The sequence below is a fragment of the Canis lupus genome, chromosome 22 (assembly GCF_003254725.2).
Source record: "Canis lupus dingo isolate Sandy chromosome 22, ASM325472v2, whole genome shotgun sequence".
Taxonomy (NCBI): Eukaryota; Metazoa; Chordata; class Mammalia; order Carnivora; family Canidae; genus Canis; species Canis lupus.
In genome coordinates this window covers 16610637-16631276 of record NC_064264.1, presented here as the reverse complement: position 1 = coordinate 16631276, position 20640 = coordinate 16610637, and the positions used below count along the sequence as shown (strand labels likewise).

The window sequence follows — 20640 nt, the reverse complement described above, 5'->3', positions numbered from 1 at the left end:
GAAGCTGCTGTGGAGACTGTCATATAATCCCAGACTTTGAGCCTAACAGGATGGAACTTTTAGGCTGTCTCTATTAGGAAAGAACTCTAACATTTCATATATTTTAGGTACAGAAGGGAGATGAGTAAATTTTTGTGACCCAATAGTAGACTAAGACAAAGGTTATTATAGTTTCTAAATATTTTATGCCCCTCCTTATGAAACAATTGTACCGCCCTGCCCTATAGATGTCAGGCTTGCTTACGTGACTTGCTTGGACAATAAAATATGAATCCAAGTAAGATATGCCACTTGTGAGGAGAAGTTTTAAGAGACACTGTAAATCCAGCAACTCTCTGCCAACAAGCCCCACAACACTCCAGAGGGTCTGCTCTGTCAGCTTAGTTCCCAGAGTAAAGACACTGAAACTGAGCCACAGGTAATGAATGACCCACGAGTAAGATGTAACATGAACAAGCAAGAAGCTTTGTTGTTGTGTAAACTACTGTAGTTGTGATTGTGAGGTTGGATGTTACTGCAGTATAACAGCCTAAGCTGATGCAGTAGAGGTAAAGAAAAATGACTAGTACCCACTGTTCCTAATAGAATGACCCAGCACTATTAAATAGATTGGATTAATTCAGTTCAATAAAAGGCTCTGACCACAGTAATGCACAAATTAATCCATGTTCATGTGTGGTTTAGAATGTATGTAATAGGCACTGAGGTTTATATTTAAGAACAGCTGCAAGAAAAAGAATCCCATGTGATACTAGATGAGCCCTGAAGAGAAAGCAATCATTTGCTTGGGAAAAAAAAAAAAAAAAAGTTAATCAAAGGATAAGATATAATCTGTGGTCCAATCTTGTGACATGTTAGAGTCACACAATTCTTCCATAACAAATAGTAGATTTCCAATATGACACAGAGAAGAAAATAAATGAGGCTCTGACATCACAGCCCGTACATCACGTATTTAATGATCACGGGTAAATGGCTAACATCCGTGAACCAACATGACTTGCTAGCAATAGCACCATCACAAAGCCAATGAATATGCATCACCACATATTTCTAAAGCACAACCACAAAGCTAAGCCTTACAATCTGTTCACAAGGCAGAAGTTTGAACTTGTAATAAACAAGATCCACATATGTACATGTTAATACCAAGGTAGTGAATATCTGGTTCAGAGAAGGCAGGGCTATAGATCATATCACAAGGAATGCTGTAAAATTATGACTACATGAACATCAAGCCTGCCTTAAAATGGAAAAATTTCCTACAGTTTGCATAAAATACAATTATGGAAGCCAAGAAGGCAGTAACCCCCTCTCATCTTGTTCATGTCAAGAGGGCAAGGGGCTGATGAGAGTCTGAGACTGTGCTGCTCTGTTACACATGTGGCTGCTGTTGCCAATGCTGCTACAACTATTGTTGTTTTAGGTCTAGATCTTAGCCCCCCCTACCCACTGTCTCATTGAGATGCAACCCACTTTGGAGGCTTTTTTTGTGCTTAAACAAAGGATACGGTTTGAAGACACTGAATAAGCAGAAAAAGAGCAATGACTTTTAGACTCTGGATCATATGCCTCCCAAACTCAACAGCATGCCTTGGGCATTGTGCATAGTGGCTAGGAGGCATACCTTTGAATATGCAAAATGATTTCAATATTCCTTCTATAACACACCTAAGGAGGTGGTAGGTGTTGAAACTTGCCTCCAAAAGCTCACCTACAGGGAAGCAACTGACAGTGAGGAATATAAAAGCTGCCAAGAATAGGAAGTACAAAAGGGAATGGCTTTCATTAATGACATAGAAACTTAATTAGAGTGTTCCTTCCAACTTAATATTAGTAAGAATATTATGCTCAACCTATAATATGCAACAAGATTCCCAAATACAATACCCAATTTATATTATACATTTTAATACCGTGATATGTTGCATATAGAAAATATTTTTTATAGCATTGTGACATGAAAAATTCCAATTATTTTAGGAGGTAAAATAGGAGTCACAAACTTAACTGTAGGAATAAGAGAGAGAACCTCAGAGTTGGGAGACAATACAAAGCTCCACCAAGTATTCCCTAATAGAAAATTAAGCCCAGTGTAGTCATCTGATTTTTCAAGAGAATCCAGAAACCCAGAATATTATGTGAAATTGCTTGATTTTTAAATGCTGCCTACTAATTCAAAAAAGTAATAATAACTTAAACCCTGTGAGTAGTAATAATCTGTGGACCCAACAAAACACATCTACCTGACAGACTGGTCCAAAGACCCATGTTTCCAGTCTGGTAATGAAAGGGAGGGTTTTTTTTTAACCTGAAACTAAATTTTAGATTAAAGGAAAAGTATATATTTTGTCATCAAGCACCATGACTATAAAGGTTCTTTACAAACAACATGTTTCTAATGGGTTAATCTTTTGAGGTTATTCTTAAATTTCAACTAAGAACTCTATGTTATTTTATAGAACTATTTTGCTGGGAGCATAATGTGGTAGGAAGTACACATAACTGGGATATAAGAGATAGAGATTCTAGGCGTTGGCTTCACTATGCTGCTCTCCACAATAAGCAGACGGATTTGACTCTCCAAGATAAAGTGAAAGATACAAGTGAGGAATTCTCTTTAATTTGAGGTTTTCTCCATGTTTACTAGGTAATTGCTACTTGGAGGTTTGTTTCAGTGAGGGAGACTGCACGGCTTGGGGTAGGATAGGACACAGGATTCAGGACAATGGATCAATCCAGAGTCAATAGTTTCCTTGGGTCCTATCAAATTCATGAGGAAACTATACACCTCATTGTGACTGGGATACAGTTGAGTAAATGGTGAAAATACCTAGAAAATAAGACTGAAGGCAGCTCTCAAACGAATGTTTGAATGGCTTCCAGGAGATGAAGATTTTTAAGCCTACATATGTAGTCCCAAGGGATAGAGAAACCAGGGACAGATTATATAGAAAGGTGGAGATATCCAACAGTGGATCTGAGTCGTCAGCCTCAATTCTGTTTCTATCCTGCCAAGGAAAGTACAAGTCATTATTCACAGATTCCAAATCTGTGAATCCACCTACTTGCTAAAATTTATTTGTAACCCCAAGTTCAATACTTGCAGTGCTTCCACAGTTGTCATCATTCACAGACATGCACATGCACTGAGTTGTGAAAAATCTGAGTCATCCACTGCACGTGTTCTCACCCTCAGGTGGAACGAGGAACCTGCTGCTTTTTTGTTTCAGCTCTCCTACTGTAAACAAGTATTCTTTCCTCAGTCTATTTAGTGCCACATATTTCATATCTGCATGCTTTTTGTTGGTGATTTCACGGTTTAAAATGGCTCCCAAGCATAGTGCTGAAATGCTGCCTAGTATCCCTATGCACAAGGAGGCTGTGATGTGCCTTACAGAGAAAATACACAGAATAAATAAGCTTCCTGAGACATGGGTTATACTGCTTTTGGCTATGAGCTCAATGTTAATGAATCAACAATATATATTAAATAAGGTGCCTTTAAACATAAACACATAAAACAAAGCTATGCATTGTTTGACAAAAATGTGACCAGAGGCTGGCAGGAATCTAACCCTGTATTTTCCCCAGGGGCAGTGATTTAGTATGCACTAACTCAGCATTCAAGGTAACTTTATAAAACATAACTACCACAAATAATAAGAATCATCAAATGGCAACATTATTACCGCTTAAGAAAAATGTCATGGAAAGATTTCATATATCAGATCAAAGGACAGCAAAGAAGCCACACAGTGCCCTTTCCAGTCTCAAAATCTAGTTCTCAGTGAAGAACTGATCCATGCCTCAGATGGGCAGTTAAATAATTTTCTCCTTTGAGCCCCCCAAATTCCATCATTCTACAATTGGTCAGGGATCTGATTGAGTCTCAGATTCCACTTTTATATAATATGAATGTTGGAAAAGATAGCACTTTAGATTTCTTCCTAGCTCTAAAATTTTATTATTCAAGGAAAAGATTTTCCTAATATTCTTCTGGAAAAATACACATTTTGTCATTAAGTACCTTGACCATAAAGATTTCTCTTTTAACATCAAATCGGATCCCATTTTTTACTCTCCATTCAGTATTTCATGTATAGAAATTTTCATGTATAGAAACTTGCTATTTCTCATTTATGATCTTTTTAATAAGTTGGTTACTATCTTCAATTCACTGGTACAAGAAAAGATTCTCAAAGTTTTCCTACATACCAGACATTCGATACTTCTAAGGAAGAACCAAAATCTCTTTGCCTTCCCCATGCTACCTTTGCTCATTCCGAAGAACTATACCCACAATATTGTGATGGATAATGTGCCATGCACTTTGGCCTTAAATCAAATGGATAGGGCACCTGGGTGCTCAGTCAGTTAGGCGTCTGCCTTCAGCTCGGGACAGAATCCCTGGGTCCTGGGATAGAGCAGATCCTGGGATCAAGCCTTCTCTCTGGCACCGTGCTCAACAGGGAGCCTGCTTCTCCCTCTCCCTTTGCCCCTCCCCCGGCTTGTGCTCTTAATCGCTCTCTCTCAAATGAATGGATAAAATCTTAAAAAAAAAAAAAAAAAAGCTTTAAAAAAATAAATAAACCAAATGGGTAATAAGCTTATAAAAACCTACATAGCATCTCTTTCAAAATGAAGACAGCCTTGGAGTAACAAGTCTTGTTTTCCTGTAACCCTATTTTTAGAACAAGCCTCCTAACCTCCTAGTAGTTCCCTAGAAAACACTCAGAATTACATCTAGGACAATTGTGACCAGTTTTAAATCAACCCATAGCTGGGTTGGCAGCAGTAAACCATGAACATGCCTGAACTGGGTAAGAACACAGTCCATGAAGTAAGTGATAATACCTGGACAGCAGCCAACTTCATTCATTTTCCTAATTCCCAAGAAGGGGGAAAAAACACACAAAAACAACCAAAAAAAAAAAACAAAACAAAACAAAAAAACAACAGTTCTGAAATGGTGTGATTATCTGCATAATTTAATATTACCTATCTCACACAAAAAGGAAATGGGCTTATAGGTGTGAGTGCCTCTAAAAAAGACAAAGCAATACACAATGAAGAAAGACACCAAACTAGAGAGAAAGGGAAAAAAACCCAACAGATAGAGAATGCTGTATCACAAGCAAAATAGAAGAATCAATATAGTAATTCCAATAAAGCTACTCAACTTGTTGCAGCCATGTTTGTCTTCCCCATTAAGCTCTGACTATATTGGTGATAATGATATAATTAAGTATCTTAATGACAACTATATCATTTGAGATAGTATGATTTAATTATACATGAATTCATAAACACAGTACCTAAAATGTATGTGCCTGTTAATAAATGTTGAGTTTAACAGAACTGAAGGCTTTTATTATTTTGGTTACTCACATCACTGCTTTTCAAAAAATTATGACACTCTCAAAGAAAGCATCAGGATCTCTTAGATCTCTTAGATTTTGACCAAAATAAGGTCAAAAATACTAGTGAAATGTAAATAGAAATATATCATCCTTTCTTCCCCAAAATAAGATTTATTGATTTGTCCTTAAATGTACTCAAGTATATTTGCCTTTGCCTAGAAACTTGACCAGATTGTTGAGAACATTGCTAAGTTTAATAGATTATTAATCTAGCCTAAAATCTAAGATTCAACTATGATTATTTTATTGTCATGAAATTAAAAATGATAGGAAACCATTATATTACACTCACAGAAACCAGTAAATTCCCCTACTTCATCTAAAACTCAGTTGTTTTATGTCATTAACAAAGTGTCATGAAATCCTTATGAAATTAATCTATTAATCTTACAAACAAAACTGAAAAGAGGAGGATTATATTGCTGTTCACATCACTGATTCACCTCATTATATTCAACATCAAACATTTACCAAATAACTACTATACTATGTGAGGGAATAGAAAGATTGGTAAATCAGAATTCCTGTCCTTAGAGAGATTACAGTTTTATTAGAACTATGAACAATTAAGTAGTGTGGATAGTATAGTCTCATAAATACTATATCAGCAGTAAGCAAGCCATAGTGGGACAGGGAGGGATGAGTAATTACACATGGGGAAACAAACATAACCTAGATTGGAGAAGTTAGGTAAGGAATGACCAGAAATGTTTACCACAGATTGCTGAGCCGAATATATTGACTCATTTCAATTCTCCAAATCTGGAAACACCTTAAGTGAAAGAGGCTATATTTTTATGTACTAGGCATCAGAGCAAAGTAATCTCGTAAGACATTCTTTCAGTATCCCTTGGCTAAACCAAATTTGACCTTTAGTGATGCATTTAATGGTCTTATCCAGAGAGAATATTTCAAAAATCAAAGTCCACTCTTGTAATATATAATTGGTCTTCAATCAAGACTGACAGCAGACTCATGCTTGCTGGAAAAGCTGAGGATACCACTCCCATCAACACTGCTGGCCTTTTCTACTATAAAAAGTACACCAGTGTACTACTACAAGGTCAAGTAAGTAATCTGCACACTACACAAAAGAAATATCACTTAGAGAGGGAAGGAACTAAAATACAGGTAAATAATTCCAGAAACTGTCATAGCAGTTTATATTACTTGATATCTGTAAGCTTGAGTGTGATCATATTTACATGATCCAGAGAAGGATTCTTCCAATTAATCTATTTATAGATATCAATATCTATCTATCTGCCATAGTGAACAAAGCTTTCTACTATCATCCTTTATCCATAATTGGTAATGATGTTATGCAAAGAGTTTTTAGCCAAGACTATTTAGGCCAAAATATTCACATTTATACTGACAATACTGTTGATATCACCAAGATTTATTATGAATATCTCTATTAGACCTTACATAACAGTAATATGACTCTTGTAGTAGAAATGGATTGAAGTCACAGAAATCAGTTTCCAACGCATAGGTGATTCTTAAACAGTGATTCTCAAATTTTGACACAAATCGGATTGCTCAGCTCTACCTCCAGATTTTCTGATTCAATAGATCTAGGGTGAAGTCTAAGGATCTGCATTTCTAAACTCCCAGATGAGGCAGCTCTGCTAGCCTGGAGACTGTATTTTGAGATCAGCTGCTCTAAAATAACACAGCTATTGAAAATTGTTAACAAATCTACAAATGTAGCCTCTGCAATACCTAGCTGGACAAACAATAAAAGTAAATTAATAAACTTATTAATGAGCATCATGAAAAATATAACAAGCATTCACAGAAAAGACAAATGAAGACAGAAAAGTCATCTAAATCATAATGGGGAGGGAGGGATATCAGAAAACATTCCTAAAGGGAGGTGTTTTGAAAGAAAAAATTACTATGAAGGAGAGAAAGAGTATTTTAAGTACAGAAAGCAGTATGTGAAAAGAGTCTGAGACACTGGGGTTTGGACTTACTTCCATTTATTCTAAGTGCATCCATCATCAAGTTTTTTATCCCTCAGTAAATGTGCTACTCTTAGATTATGATGAAGTGGTTATTGTTTTGTTTTGTTTTCTACAAAACAAATATTGTTGATATTTGTCAGATGCTACATATAGATCCTATGACTAATGTGTAAGGCAGTGAATGTTGAACACAGAGAGTTAAATGATCTATTTCATGTGTAGCTTCCTATGTGTTAAAGCCAAGTCATTTGCAAGTGATCATCAAAGTTGTAAAAGTCCACTGGAGGATTTTAAGCTAGAAAGCTGCAAGATCAGATGTACATTTCAGAAGGATCATTTCTGTTAATGTATGATATGTGAATTCATGGAGGTTAGACTATAAGCAAGAAGACTAGCTCAATAGCCGCTGAATAGTCCAACCTAAACTACAGCAATGACAATGATGAATTTGAAGAATGAAAAGTGGATTTGAAGGCAACTTGCAATATACACAAAGAGTAAAGATGGCAGTTGGGTAAGACAGAATGATCAAAGATTACTTGCAAGTTTCTCTTAAAACTGAAAAAAGAAACAAAAAAGTGTACTTTATTAAAAAGTACACTTAATGTATTTATACTTAGTGGGTCACACCAATTCTGTCAATTATAAATACACAACATGAATGCAGAAAGCTAAGAAAAATGATCAAGCAAACAGAAGTCATTATAAGTTTAGGAACTGCATAGAAATATCAACATTTCTTGCTTTAGAAATAAATCTTTGTAATTATATCTCCAATTGCCAGCAACAAAATGAAGTGTTTCACATATCGCTGTCAATGAACATTGAGTAACTGCACTTAAAAGAAAAACTGCACAAAAGAAAGTGACAAACCAGACCTACCCTCTCTCCCATCTTTATTGTCTTTTTCCCACCAGCCCCACCCACATCATCACAATGAAGTCCTTGACTTCTGAATTTCTATGTTCAAGCAGTTTGGCCTATCCCTATTTACATGGATCATATAGTACTACAAACACTCTAAGAGGGACTGGGATACTAAATGTGTATTGAAATACAAACTGTCTAATGATTCAAGTGCCTAAAGGTATAGAAGTCCCCATACGTAGAATTACTGCTACAGAGAATAGAACATAAACACATTATAGATGGACACATTGCCACAGGATAAAACAATACAAAAAAAGACAGACTGCTGTTATGTAGCTATATCAAAATCTTCTAGGGCAATGTTAAGTAAGGTTCTAACAATGGCTATAAGGCAAATGACTTAGAAAATAAACTTTCCAAATGTGTTTAACAACAAAATAAATTATATACTGATATCAAGTAAGAGACCAAGGAAACCCCTTGTAATAGTACCAAGGGCAAAGTTAAGTAATATGAATCATAGGTAACAGAAATTAGCCTGTGAAGGTTTAATTCTTCCTGTTTTTAGAAAAGATGCTACAAATAAAAGAGCCACAATTATAACCTTCCATAAAGATTACATTCTAAAGACTTTAATCATTAAGGACTCATTTCAAAGTACATCTGGGATGGAAAGAGTATTTTAGAAAAGAAATTATCATTAGAAGTGGTTCCTTTAGGATATAGAATTGCATTTGCTACATATAACTAAAACCATTTCCATACAAGTCAAAGCATCACTAGAAAGAAGGAAGATAAGCACTGAGGAAAACATTCATTAATATTTATATAACTGTGAAACAACCATCAATATCTTTCCCATCCCCCTCCCAGAACATCTTCCAGAAGATGACTCAAAAGCTGCTCCTCCAATATATCTGTTTCTTTCCATCATTATCAGCACTGCCATAGTCCTCTGCTTAATTTTTTTCTGTCTTTCATACATCCTCGTCACTAGATCACCACTCTTTGTAAGGGGTTCCGTTGGGGTAATAAGAGTAAACAGGAAATAACGAGGTAGGTCATACATATTTCCTTTTATTTGTTACTTTATTCTTTACAACATACACACAAGTTTTTAAATGTGTATCAGATTTTAGTGAAGCGCTCTGCACAGATATAGGGAATACTGAAAGAGAAAAAGTTAAGTTCTCTGGAAAACATTACTGTTCCTGTAGTCAAAGAGAACAGCAGCTACAAGTAAAAAATCTTTATGAAACATTTCTCTCCTGTGAATATTCCCATTTTTAAATGTATTAATGTATTCTCCTATCCTCAAGTCTATCCCCACAAATACTCGAACTACATATATAATGGCCTTTCCTCCTTTTAATCTCTGTCCTCTTTGAGCAAGCATAAAACACAGTTGTTGATTTCACTGCAACATCTCATCTCCCAAGGCCTCAAAGAACTGCTGCAGGGTCAGCAAGAGAAGGGGCAAGATGACCTGGGTGATAAGGTTCTACAGTACAATCAGAATGTGAATGTCAGGGGATCCCTGGGTGGCACAGCAGTTTGGCGCTTGCCTTTGGCCCAGGGCGCTATCCTGGAGACCCGGGATCGAGTCCCACGTCGGGCTTCCGGTGCATGGAGCCTGCTTCTCCCTCTGCCTATGTTTCTGCCTCTCTCTGTGTGTGTGTGTGTGTGACTATCATAAATAAATAAAAGAAAAAAAATTTAAAAAAAAAAGAATGTGAATGTCAGTCTAGCCCACTTAACATCTCTTCACCAGTGTGGTCTCAGATAAGTCTACAGGTTTTCCCAGTTGTAAAAAGCAGGTAACATATTAATCCCAGCACAAAATACACGTGTGTACAAAAACATGAAAATGCCCAAAATAAAGATGATTATTCCTCAGAAATAGTACAGTCCAAATACATTCAGGGAAAAGATAAGTATGTCTTTGTCCGGTGATTTATATGTTTTCTGATCTCACTGTACATTCTTAATTTATTTCTGTTCCTTTATTCGAATCCCTACTTTCAAACTGTGCCTTCTCTGGCTTGATTAGGATAAAAACCAAGCCCCAAACCATATACTTCTTAATGGCTACTTCCTTGATTCACAAATGTTTAACCAACATTCTGAACATGTGCAAATGCCTGACTTAAAATTATGGACAAGGCATCTTTCTTGGTCCCATTTTCAATTTAGGTATGTGTTTGGGGAATCACATAGCATCTGTGAGGTTTTCATTACACTAATATTTTTTTAAATTTCATCTAGTCATTATATTTAGATATAATGTTGTTTCTTGGGATCAGCAACACAATGAACCGGGATGAGCATATTATCTCAGTGTTTCTTGTATTCAGTAGACCCTCTAGTTGTATGTGAATGTCCACATTTTCCAATGTTCTCACCTTTGAGGTACTTTATTCTCTCATCTTAATTATATCTTCTTTCTGTCATGTGTTTAGAGAGTTTGCCATCATTTCCTCTCCTCTCTTCCCCCAACTTTGCAAATCACTTCTACAAACATTAATTTAAATAAAATGATTGCCAGAGTTACTCTTATGTTCATACTAGTCTCCATAGATAAATTAATAATATTGGGCTGTGGAAAGGAAAACAAAAAATAATTCACTTTTTCCAATCAATTTTAAATTAAAGAAAAGTATATAATTGAGGGTAGCAGGTTAATTATTTGCATAGATAAATAAAGTAAGAAATAAAGAAACACAAGTCACTTAATAGTTACTAGAAATTGCTATCATAATTCAAATGGCAAGCCATTTAATTTACAGGAATATTACATGCTTAGAAAATTACTTTCTCAGTCACAAATGACTAAAATATGAACTTGCAAGTGACATAAATGAAAAGGATGTTAATAAATAAGAATATTGTCAATCACTATAAAACCCCTGAAATGTGTTTTATATGCAGAGACATTTCTTAAAAGTATAAAATTTCCAAAGTGTTCTTTAAATTATATAATTCAGAATTGTCATATTTCACAAAAGAAAAATTAAACACTAATCAATTTTACATAAATTCCAACTTTTTTTATTTTTTTAAATATTTTATTTATTCAGGAGAGACACAGAAAGAGAGAAAGAGAGAGAGAGAGAGAGAGAGGCAGAGACACAGGCAGAGGGAGAAACAGGCTCCATGCAGGGAGCCTGCTATGGGACTCCATCCTGGGACTCCAGAATCACACCCTGGGTTGAAGGCAGTGCTAAACCACTGAGCCAACCACGGATCCCCAAATTCCAACTTTTATACCTATATTCTCCAAATACAGTGAAGATAATTATAATCTAACCAAAATTAAAACTTAACCCTCAAGTTTCAATTACCATAAGTCAATCTTTCATGAAAACTACTTAAACATATTACCAGTTTAAAGGCAAATATTACTGTTAATTTCCAGCTTCTAAACACTAATTATTAAAAACTAACTCATCCCACATAAGCACAAGGATATTCATTTCTATTTTAAAAAGTTAATTGCTTGGCTTCCTGAATATTTTTATTTTAAAACTATGATCGTAACAATATATACTAACATACATTACTAATTCACAACAATAGTGTCCTGAAATCCTCACCAGAAGGGAAGAAAAATGCTAAATGTATAATTTTATTATTTAATTTCAAAGCAAATGAAATGAACATGTCAAAACTCCTGTTTTTTAAAGCATGTAAATGAAAAAGACATTGTCTCTGGTATAAAGATTCTCACCGTAGTTATACCTTTGAACTCCACCATGTTGCCAAATAGTCACATGGGAAACTTGCTGAATGATTTACCAAGTGAATAAGCAGCAAAACATTTAAAGGTCCAGGGGTAAATTAAATGCTAAGCCAAAACAGGCACTTGAAAGGGATGTCAATTTGATACCAGAAATACATAAATATAGGAGAACCTGGGAAAATAAAAAGTGGCTTACATTATTTCTAAACAAGAAATTCCATGATAGAAGAAAGTTACTGAACACCAATAAATCTGAATTACTGTACCTACACTGGTATGGCAATATGGATCAACATTTTTAAAGAATGGAAAAGGCCAGTTCTGGAAAGACGAAATTAGAGGTCACTATCCTAAGAGGTTATGTTAATGTATGGTAAGTCCCAGTTCCTCCAAATGGAAGATGAGCTGTTTGTACTGAGGCATCAGACAGAGCTTTATTATTCTTACACCAACTGTGAAAAGTCTTGTTCAATTGTCCTAAAATCATTAAAGTATCAACGGCTGTTATCCAAATCTTTGGGAACTGAGTAAATCTGTGTCTATATTACCTAGCTGCAACTACTTGGGCTATCTGTTCTGGGATTATTTTAGTTCCAACACATTCTCCAAAAGTAATACAGCAGCTTCTGCTGTAGCTATATGCACTGTAGATACACTGCAGTTGTAAAGAAGGGTAATAAAAAGAGTTGTTTCCTAATATCATTCTAAATTATGTCCAAAGTTGCCTCTTTTCTAATCCTTTGGCTAGGTAGACTAGGCATTTGTTGTGTTTTTGTTTTCATCCATTTATGCTTCTGAGTTGCTAGTTTCTTCATCTCCACATGGGAAATATGTGAAGCGAAAAGGAAATTCAGGGGATTCACCTGTGTTGTTCTTTAGGTCACAAAGTCCCTAGGCTGGACTGCCTTCTTCTCTTAAACTTTCAGTCCTATCATGTACTGCTATATATAATGTCCAAGTTTTTTAGTTTTATTTAGTGGGAATAATAGGTAAAAGAATGTCAACTTTATCTTTCCGAAAGCAGAAGTCTCCCTTGGCTGACATTTGATGCTTTATTTTATATCAGTGTCTTATAAATGATAAGGTATAGTAGTTCTCAGCTATGCTATTTCATACTAATATAATGAAGCTATAACTTGTAAATTTTGTGATAGTAGTTCACTATTTAAATTGGTTTAGCTGTTTATATTTTAATAATGTGGTTAGATTAATCACTTTCAACTTCCTGATGAACTTTAGAATTAAAATTCTCTGTCCCCCCACAAAATAAATAAATCTTAAAAAAAAAACAAAAGTCACAAAGGAAATACAAAATTTACATTAAGTTAATAAAAATGGGAATAAAACATACCAAAATTTGTATGACACAGCTAAATCAGTGCTGAGAGGAAAATTTAAGGAACTAAATGCTTATAGTAGAGAAAAGGAAAAGTCTCAAATTAACAATTTAAGCTCCTACCTCAATAAGTTTAAAAAAAAAAATACAAACCTAAAGCAAGAAATATGAGAGAAACAAATTTAAAACAGAAAGAAAATAGAAAAAAATCAAGAAAATAAAGAGTTATCTCTTTGAAACCCTCATCAACATTGACAAAATTCTAGAAAGACTGACAAAAAAGAAAAGGCATATTATCAATACTAGGATTGGAACAGGGATTAACATTTCAGACCTACATATATCAGAAATATAATAAGAGAATTCTGTATGCATCTATACGAGAACTTAGATGAAATGGATCAATTTCTCAAAAAAAGAAAAACTACCACAACTCACATATGAAACAGATCATTTGAATAGCCCTATTAAGGAAATTGAACTCAATCTAAAAACTTCCAAAAAGAGATTTTCTGAGAACAGATGATTTCATTGGTTAATTCAACCAAATATTTAAAGAAAAATTAACAATTCTATAGAACTTCTTCCAGAAAATAGAGAAAGAAAAACACTTCTCAATTCAGTTCATGAAGCTAGTTATCACTCTAATATAAGACTAGAAAAGCCAGTACAAAATAAGAAAACTACAGATCATTATGCCTCATGAATACTACAAATACAAAAAATTTTTAAAAGATTTTATTTATTAATTCATGAGAAACACAAAGAGGCAGAGACAGGCAGGGAGAAGCAAGATCCCCAGTGGAGCCTAATACAGGACTTGATCCCAGGACCCCAGGATCACAATCTGAGCCAAAGGCAGACACTCAATCACTGAGCCACCCAGGTACCATCAAACACAAAAGTTCTTAAGAAAAGTATGAGCAGATAGAATCTAGCATTATGTAAAAAGAATCAGACACCATGATCAAATGGGATTCATTTCAGGGATGCAAGGCTGGTTCAATGTACAAAAAATTCAGTAAACGTAATCCATCACATGATTGTACCAATTGATATATAAAAAAACATATGACAAAATCAGAATTTTTATCATAGCAATTCTGAGGAAAAATATAATAATAAAAGAGAAATTTGGAAGAAACTCAAACATGTGGAGGTTAAAGAGCATCCTGCTAAAAGATGAGAGGGTCAACTAGGAAATTAGAGAAGAATTAAAAACATTCATGGAAACTAATGAGAGTGAAGATACAACCATTCAAAATCTTTGGGTTACAGCAAAAGCAGTCCTAAGAGGGAAATACATCACAATACAAGCATCCCTCAAAAAAACTGGAAAAAACTCAAATACATAAGCTAACCTTGCACCTAAAGGAACTGGAGAAAGAACAACAATAAAACCTACACCAAGCAGAAGAGGGTTCATAAAGATTCGAGCAGAACTCAATGAAATAGAGACCAGAAGAACTGTAGAACAGATCAACAAAACCAAGAGTTAGTTCTTTGAAAGAATAAGATAGATAAACCATTAGCCAGCCTTATTAAAGACAAAAGAGAAAAGACTCAAATCAATAAAATCATGAATGAAAAAGGAGAGATCACCACCAATACCAATGAAATACAAACGATTTTAAAAACATATTAAGCAGCTATACACCAATAAATTAGGCTGTCTACAAGAAATGGACTCATTCCTGGAAAACCACAAATTACCAAAACTGGAACAGGAAGAAATAGAAAACCTGAACAGGCCAATAACCAGGGAAGAAACTGAAGCAGTCATCAAAAACCTCCCAAGACACAAAAGTCCAGGGCCAGATGGCTTCCCAGGGGAATTCTATCAAAGGTTTAAAGAAGAAACAATACCTATTTTACTAAAGCTGTTCTGAAAGATAGAAAGAGATGGAATACCTCCAAACTTGTTTTATGAGGCCAGCATCACCTTAATTCTAAAACTAGACAAAGACCGCACCAAAAAGGAGAATTATAGACCAATATCCCTGATGAACACAGACGCAAAAATTCTCAACAAGATACTAGCCAATAGGATCCAACAGAAGATTATTCACCATAACCAAGTGGGATTTATCCCTGGGATGCAAGGCTGGTTCAACACTTGTGATAGATCATATCAACAAGAGAAGAAACAAGAACCATATGATCCTCTCAATAGATGCAGAGAAAGCATTTGAGAAAATACAACACCCATTCCGGATCAAAACTCTTCAGAGAGTAGGGATAGAGGGAACATTCCTCAGCATCTTAAAAGCCATCTACGAAAAGCCCACAGCAAATATTCTCAATGGGGAAACACTGGGAGCCTTTCCCCTGAGATCAGGAACAAGACAGGGATGTACACTCTCACCACTGCTATTCAACATAGTACTGGAAGTCCTAGCCTCAGCAATCAGACAACAAAAAGAAATAAAAGGCATTTAAATTGGCAAAGAAGAGGTCAAACTCTCCCTCTTCGCCGATGACATGATACTCTACATAGAACACCCAAAAGACTCAACCTCAAGATTGCTAGAACTCTACAGCAATTCAGCAGTGTGGCAGGATACAAAATCAATGCCCAGAAGTCAGTGGCATTTCTATACACTAACAATGAGACTGAAGAAAGAGAAATTAAGGAGTCAATCCCATTTACAATTGCACCCAAAAGCATAAGATACCTAGGAATAAACCTAACCAAAGAGGTAAAGGATCTATACCCTAAAAACTACAGAACACTTCTGAAAGAAATGGAGGAAGACACAAAGAGATGGAAAAATATTCCATGCTCATGGATTGGAAGAATTAATATTGTGAAAATGTCAATGCTATCCGGGGCAATTTACACATTTAATGCAATCCCTATCAAAATACCATGGACTTTCTTCAGAGAGTTGGAACAAATAATCCTAAGATTTGTGTGGAATCAGAAAAGACCCTGAATAGCCAGGGAAATATTGAAAAAGAAAACCAGAGCTGGGGGCATCACAATGCCAGATTTCAAGTTGTACTACAAAGCTGTGATCATCAATAAAGTGTGGTACTGACACAAAAACAGACACATAGATCAATGGAACCCAGAAATAGGCCCTCCACTCTATGGTCAACTAATATTCGACAAAGCAGGAAAGACCATCCACTGGAAGAAAGTCTCTTCAATAAATGGTGCTGGGAAAATTGGACAGCCACGTGCAGAAGAATGAAACTAGACCATTCTCTTACACCATACACAAAGATAAACTCAAAATGGATGAAAGATCTAAATGTGAGACAAGAATCCATCAAAATCCTAGAGGAACTTTCCAGGACTCAGGGGCAGCCATAGCGGAGTGGCGGGCAGCAGCCTTGGGAGGCAGAACTGGAACAGCCGCGGGTGGAGGCAGCAGCGCTGAGGGATCTAACATGTCCACTGAGGCACAAAGAGTTGATGACAGTCCAAGCACTAGTGGAGGAAGTTCTGATGGAGACCAACGTGAAAGTGTTCAACAAGAACCAGAAAGAGAACAAGTTCAGCCCAAGAAAAAGGAAGGAAAAATATCCAGCAAAACAGCTGCTAAATTGACGAGTGCTAAAAGAATTCAGAAGGAACTTGCAGAGATTACATTGGACCCTCCTCCCAACTGTAGTGCTGGACCCAAAGGAGACAACATTTATGAATGGAGGTCAACTATATTGGGACCCCCAGGATCTGTCTATGAGGGAGAGGCGTTCTTTCTTGACATTACCTTTTCACCAGACTATCCTTTTAAACCCCCTAAGGTTACCTTCCGAACAAGAATCTATCACTGTAATATTAACAGCCAGGATGTCATCTGTCTGGATATCCTAAAGGATAACTGGAGTCCAGCCCTAACCATTTCTAAAGTTCTCCTCTCCATCTGCTCACTTCTTACAGATTGCAACCCTGCTGACCCTCTAGTGGGTAGCATTGCCACACAGTACATTACCAACAGAGCAGAGCATGACCAGATGGCCAGACAGTGGACCAAGCAGTATGCCACATACGGGCCTGCTGCTTGATGCCCCCGTCGGACCTGTGCAAGCATATATTCACCAAGTGCATCAATAGCCCTACCCACCCCTCCAGACCTCGGTTCTTATTTTCTTATTTTTATTAAATTTTGAACCTTTTTCTGATGGTATGTCATCCATTCCCCCACTTCCTTCTCCCTCCCTCCTTTTCCTCCTTTTCCTTGTCTCTTCCCCTCCACCCCCCTTCTCAATTTATTCCCTTTTTTGATTTCTATTAACTTGAAAGATTTGGGTTGTTTTTTTTTCCCCCCACATCAACATGGATAGGAACTTTTGTTTTCAGTGCAAACAATGTTGGATCTGTAATAGTAAGAGCTTTCTTACAAAGCTTTGTATTACTGTGTGGTTTTGTTTTTTGTTGTTTGTTTTATTTTGATTTTTTTCCTTTTTGTGATCTTTGGGAAAACAAATTCAGAATTATATCTCATTTCTACTTAAATGTAGTGCTTAGGCTTAATGTTTTGTACTGAAGTCTTTATTGGTGGGTGCATGCTACAGGGAACAAGTTTTTTGTACAAAAGCTTCAATCAGAATCACCGTGCATTACTGAGACTCTGTTTATCACTAGCCTTCTGTCCCCCACACAGAAGACTGTTGGATTGAACAAAATAATATGTATTTTGATTTACTTAAAGTGCTTGTAAATTTCTTAGGGACCTGCCACTTTTGATTGTGGATCGGTTGATGAACACTTGTATTATTAAAGCACTCAATAAATCACTGTAGCTGATAAATGAAAAAAAAAAATCCTAGAGGAGAACACAGGCAACACCCTTTTTGAACTTGGCCACAGCAACTTCTTGCAAGATACATCTATGAAGGCAAGGGAAGCAGAAGCAAAAATGAACTACTGGGACTTAATCAAGATATAAAGCTTATGCACAACAGAAGAAACAGTGAAAAAAACTAAAAGACAACCTACAGAATGGGAGAAGATATTTGCAAATGACATATCAGATAAAAGACCAGTATCCAAGATCTATAAAGAACTTATTAAACTCAACAGCAAAGAAACAAACAATCCAATCATGAAATTGGCAAAAGAAATGAACAGAAATTTAACCAAAGAAGACATACATATTGGCCAACAAGCACATGAGAAAATGTTCTGCATCACTGGCCATCCGGGAAATACAAATCAAAACCACAATGAGATACCACCTCACACCAGTGAGAATGGGGAACATTAACAAGGCAGGAAACATCAAATGTTGGAGAGGATGTGGAGAAAGGAGAACCCTCTTGCACTGTTGGTGGGAATGTGAACTGGTACAGCCACTCTGGGAAACTTTTGGAGGGTCCTCAAAGAGTTAAAAATAGATCTGCCCTACAACCCAGCAATTGCACTGTTGGGGATTTACCCCAAAGATACAGATGCAGCGAAACGGCAGGACACCTGCATCCCAATGTTTATAGCAGAAATGTCCACAATAGCCAAACCGTGGAAGGAGCCTTGGTGTCCATCAAAAGATGAATGGATAAAGAAGATGTGGTTTATGTATACAATGGAATATTCCTCAGCCATTAGAAAATGACAAATACCCACCATTTGCTCTGACATGGATGGAACTGGAGGGTATTATGCTGAGTGAAAGAAGTCAATTGGAAAAGGACAAACATTATATGGTCTCATTCATTTGGGGAATATAACAATTAGTGAAAGGGAATAGAGGGAAAGGAGAGAAAATGAGTGAAAATATCAGTGAGGGTGACAAAATATGAGAGACACCTAACTCTGGGAAATGAACAAGGGGTAGCGGAAGGGGAGGTGGGCGGGGGGTTGGGGTGACTGGGTGATGGGCACTGAAGGGGGCACTTGGTGTGATGAGCACTGGGTGTTATGCTAAATGTTGGCAAACTGAATTCCAATAAATTTTTTTTAAAAAAAGGAATATTACTCAGCATTAAAACCAACAAATACCCACCAGTTGCTTCAACATGGATGAAACTGGAGGGTATTATGTTGAGTGAAGTAAGTCACCAGAGAAGGACAAACATTATATGGTCTCATTCATTTGGGGAATATAAAAAATAGTGAAAGGGATTAAAGGGGAAAGGAGAGAAAATGAGTGGGAAATATCAGAGAGGGAGACAGAACATGAGAGATACCTAACTCTGGGAAACAAACAAGGGGTAGTGGAAGGGGAGGTGGGTGGGGGGGTGGGGTGACTGGGTGATGGGCACTGAGGGTGGCACTTGATGGGATGAGCACTGGGTATTATACTATATGTTGGCAAATCGAACTCCAATAAAAAAATATACAAAAAAAAAAAAGAAGTCGTGGTACATGTATACAATGGAATACTACTACTCAGCCATAAAAAGAATGAAATATTGCCATCAATGACATGGATGAAGCTAAAGCGTATTATGCTAAATCAAATAAGTCAGTCAGAGAAAAACAAATCTGTATGATTTTACTTGTATGTGGAATTTAAGAACCAAAAAAAAAAAAAAAATGAGCAAAGGGGGATAAAAGAGAGGCAAACCAAGAAACACTTCTAACTCTAGAAAACAAAGTGATGGTTATCAGAGGGAAGATCGGTCAGGGGATGGGTGAAATAGATGATGGGGATTCAGGAGTGCACTTGTGATGAGCACTGGGTATTGTATGTAAGTGTTAAATCACTGAATTGTACACTTGAAACTAATATCACACTGTATGTTAACTAAATGGAATTTAAATTAAGACTTCTAAAAAATTAGGGATGCCTGGATGGCTCAGCAGTTAAGCATCTGCCTTCCATTCAGGGCATAATCCCAGAATCCCAAGATCAAGTCCCACATTGGGCTTCCTGCATGGAGCCTGCTTCTCTCTCTGCCTATGTCTCTGCCTTTCTCTCTCTGTGTCTCACATGAATAAATAAATAAATAAATCTTTAAAAAAACTTCTAAAAATTTAAAAATAAATAAAAATTTAAAACTACCTTTAAAAATTAAAAAGAACTATTACTTAATTTGTGTTTATCTAACTAGGGTTAATAATCTTATTTATAATCATCACAATTAATCCTCCTCTTTATTAAGTATGCATTTATAACTCCCAGTTATACACATTAAGAAATTTAGGATCAAATACATTTTCAAAGGTAAAAAATTTAGTAAGTGGATGGCCATAGTTGAAGCCTATGTCTAATTGAATTCAAAACTCTCCGGTCTTGCTTGACCTCTGCTCCATACCTACCTATTCACAGAGATAAGAAGAAATAAGAGTCAACAGGAGTTCAAGTCAGGGCTGAAATACAAAAATTTAGTGTTTGCTTTCTGAAAATG

The 20640-nt window shown here is 36.1% G+C and overlaps 1 protein-coding gene across 1 annotated transcript; it reads left to right on the top strand.

Moving 5' to 3' along the window:
- The first annotated feature begins 16673 nt into the window (after positions 1–16673).
- LOC112678789 (ubiquitin-conjugating enzyme E2 E2-like) lies at positions 16674–17355 on the top strand. Its single transcript, XM_035704328.2, has one exon. It carries the CDS (start codon positions 16738–16740, stop codon positions 17353–17355), a length of 618 nt encoding a protein of 205 aa, XP_035560221.1. The 5' UTR covers positions 16674–16737.
- Positions 17356–20640: the final 3285 nt, after the last annotated feature.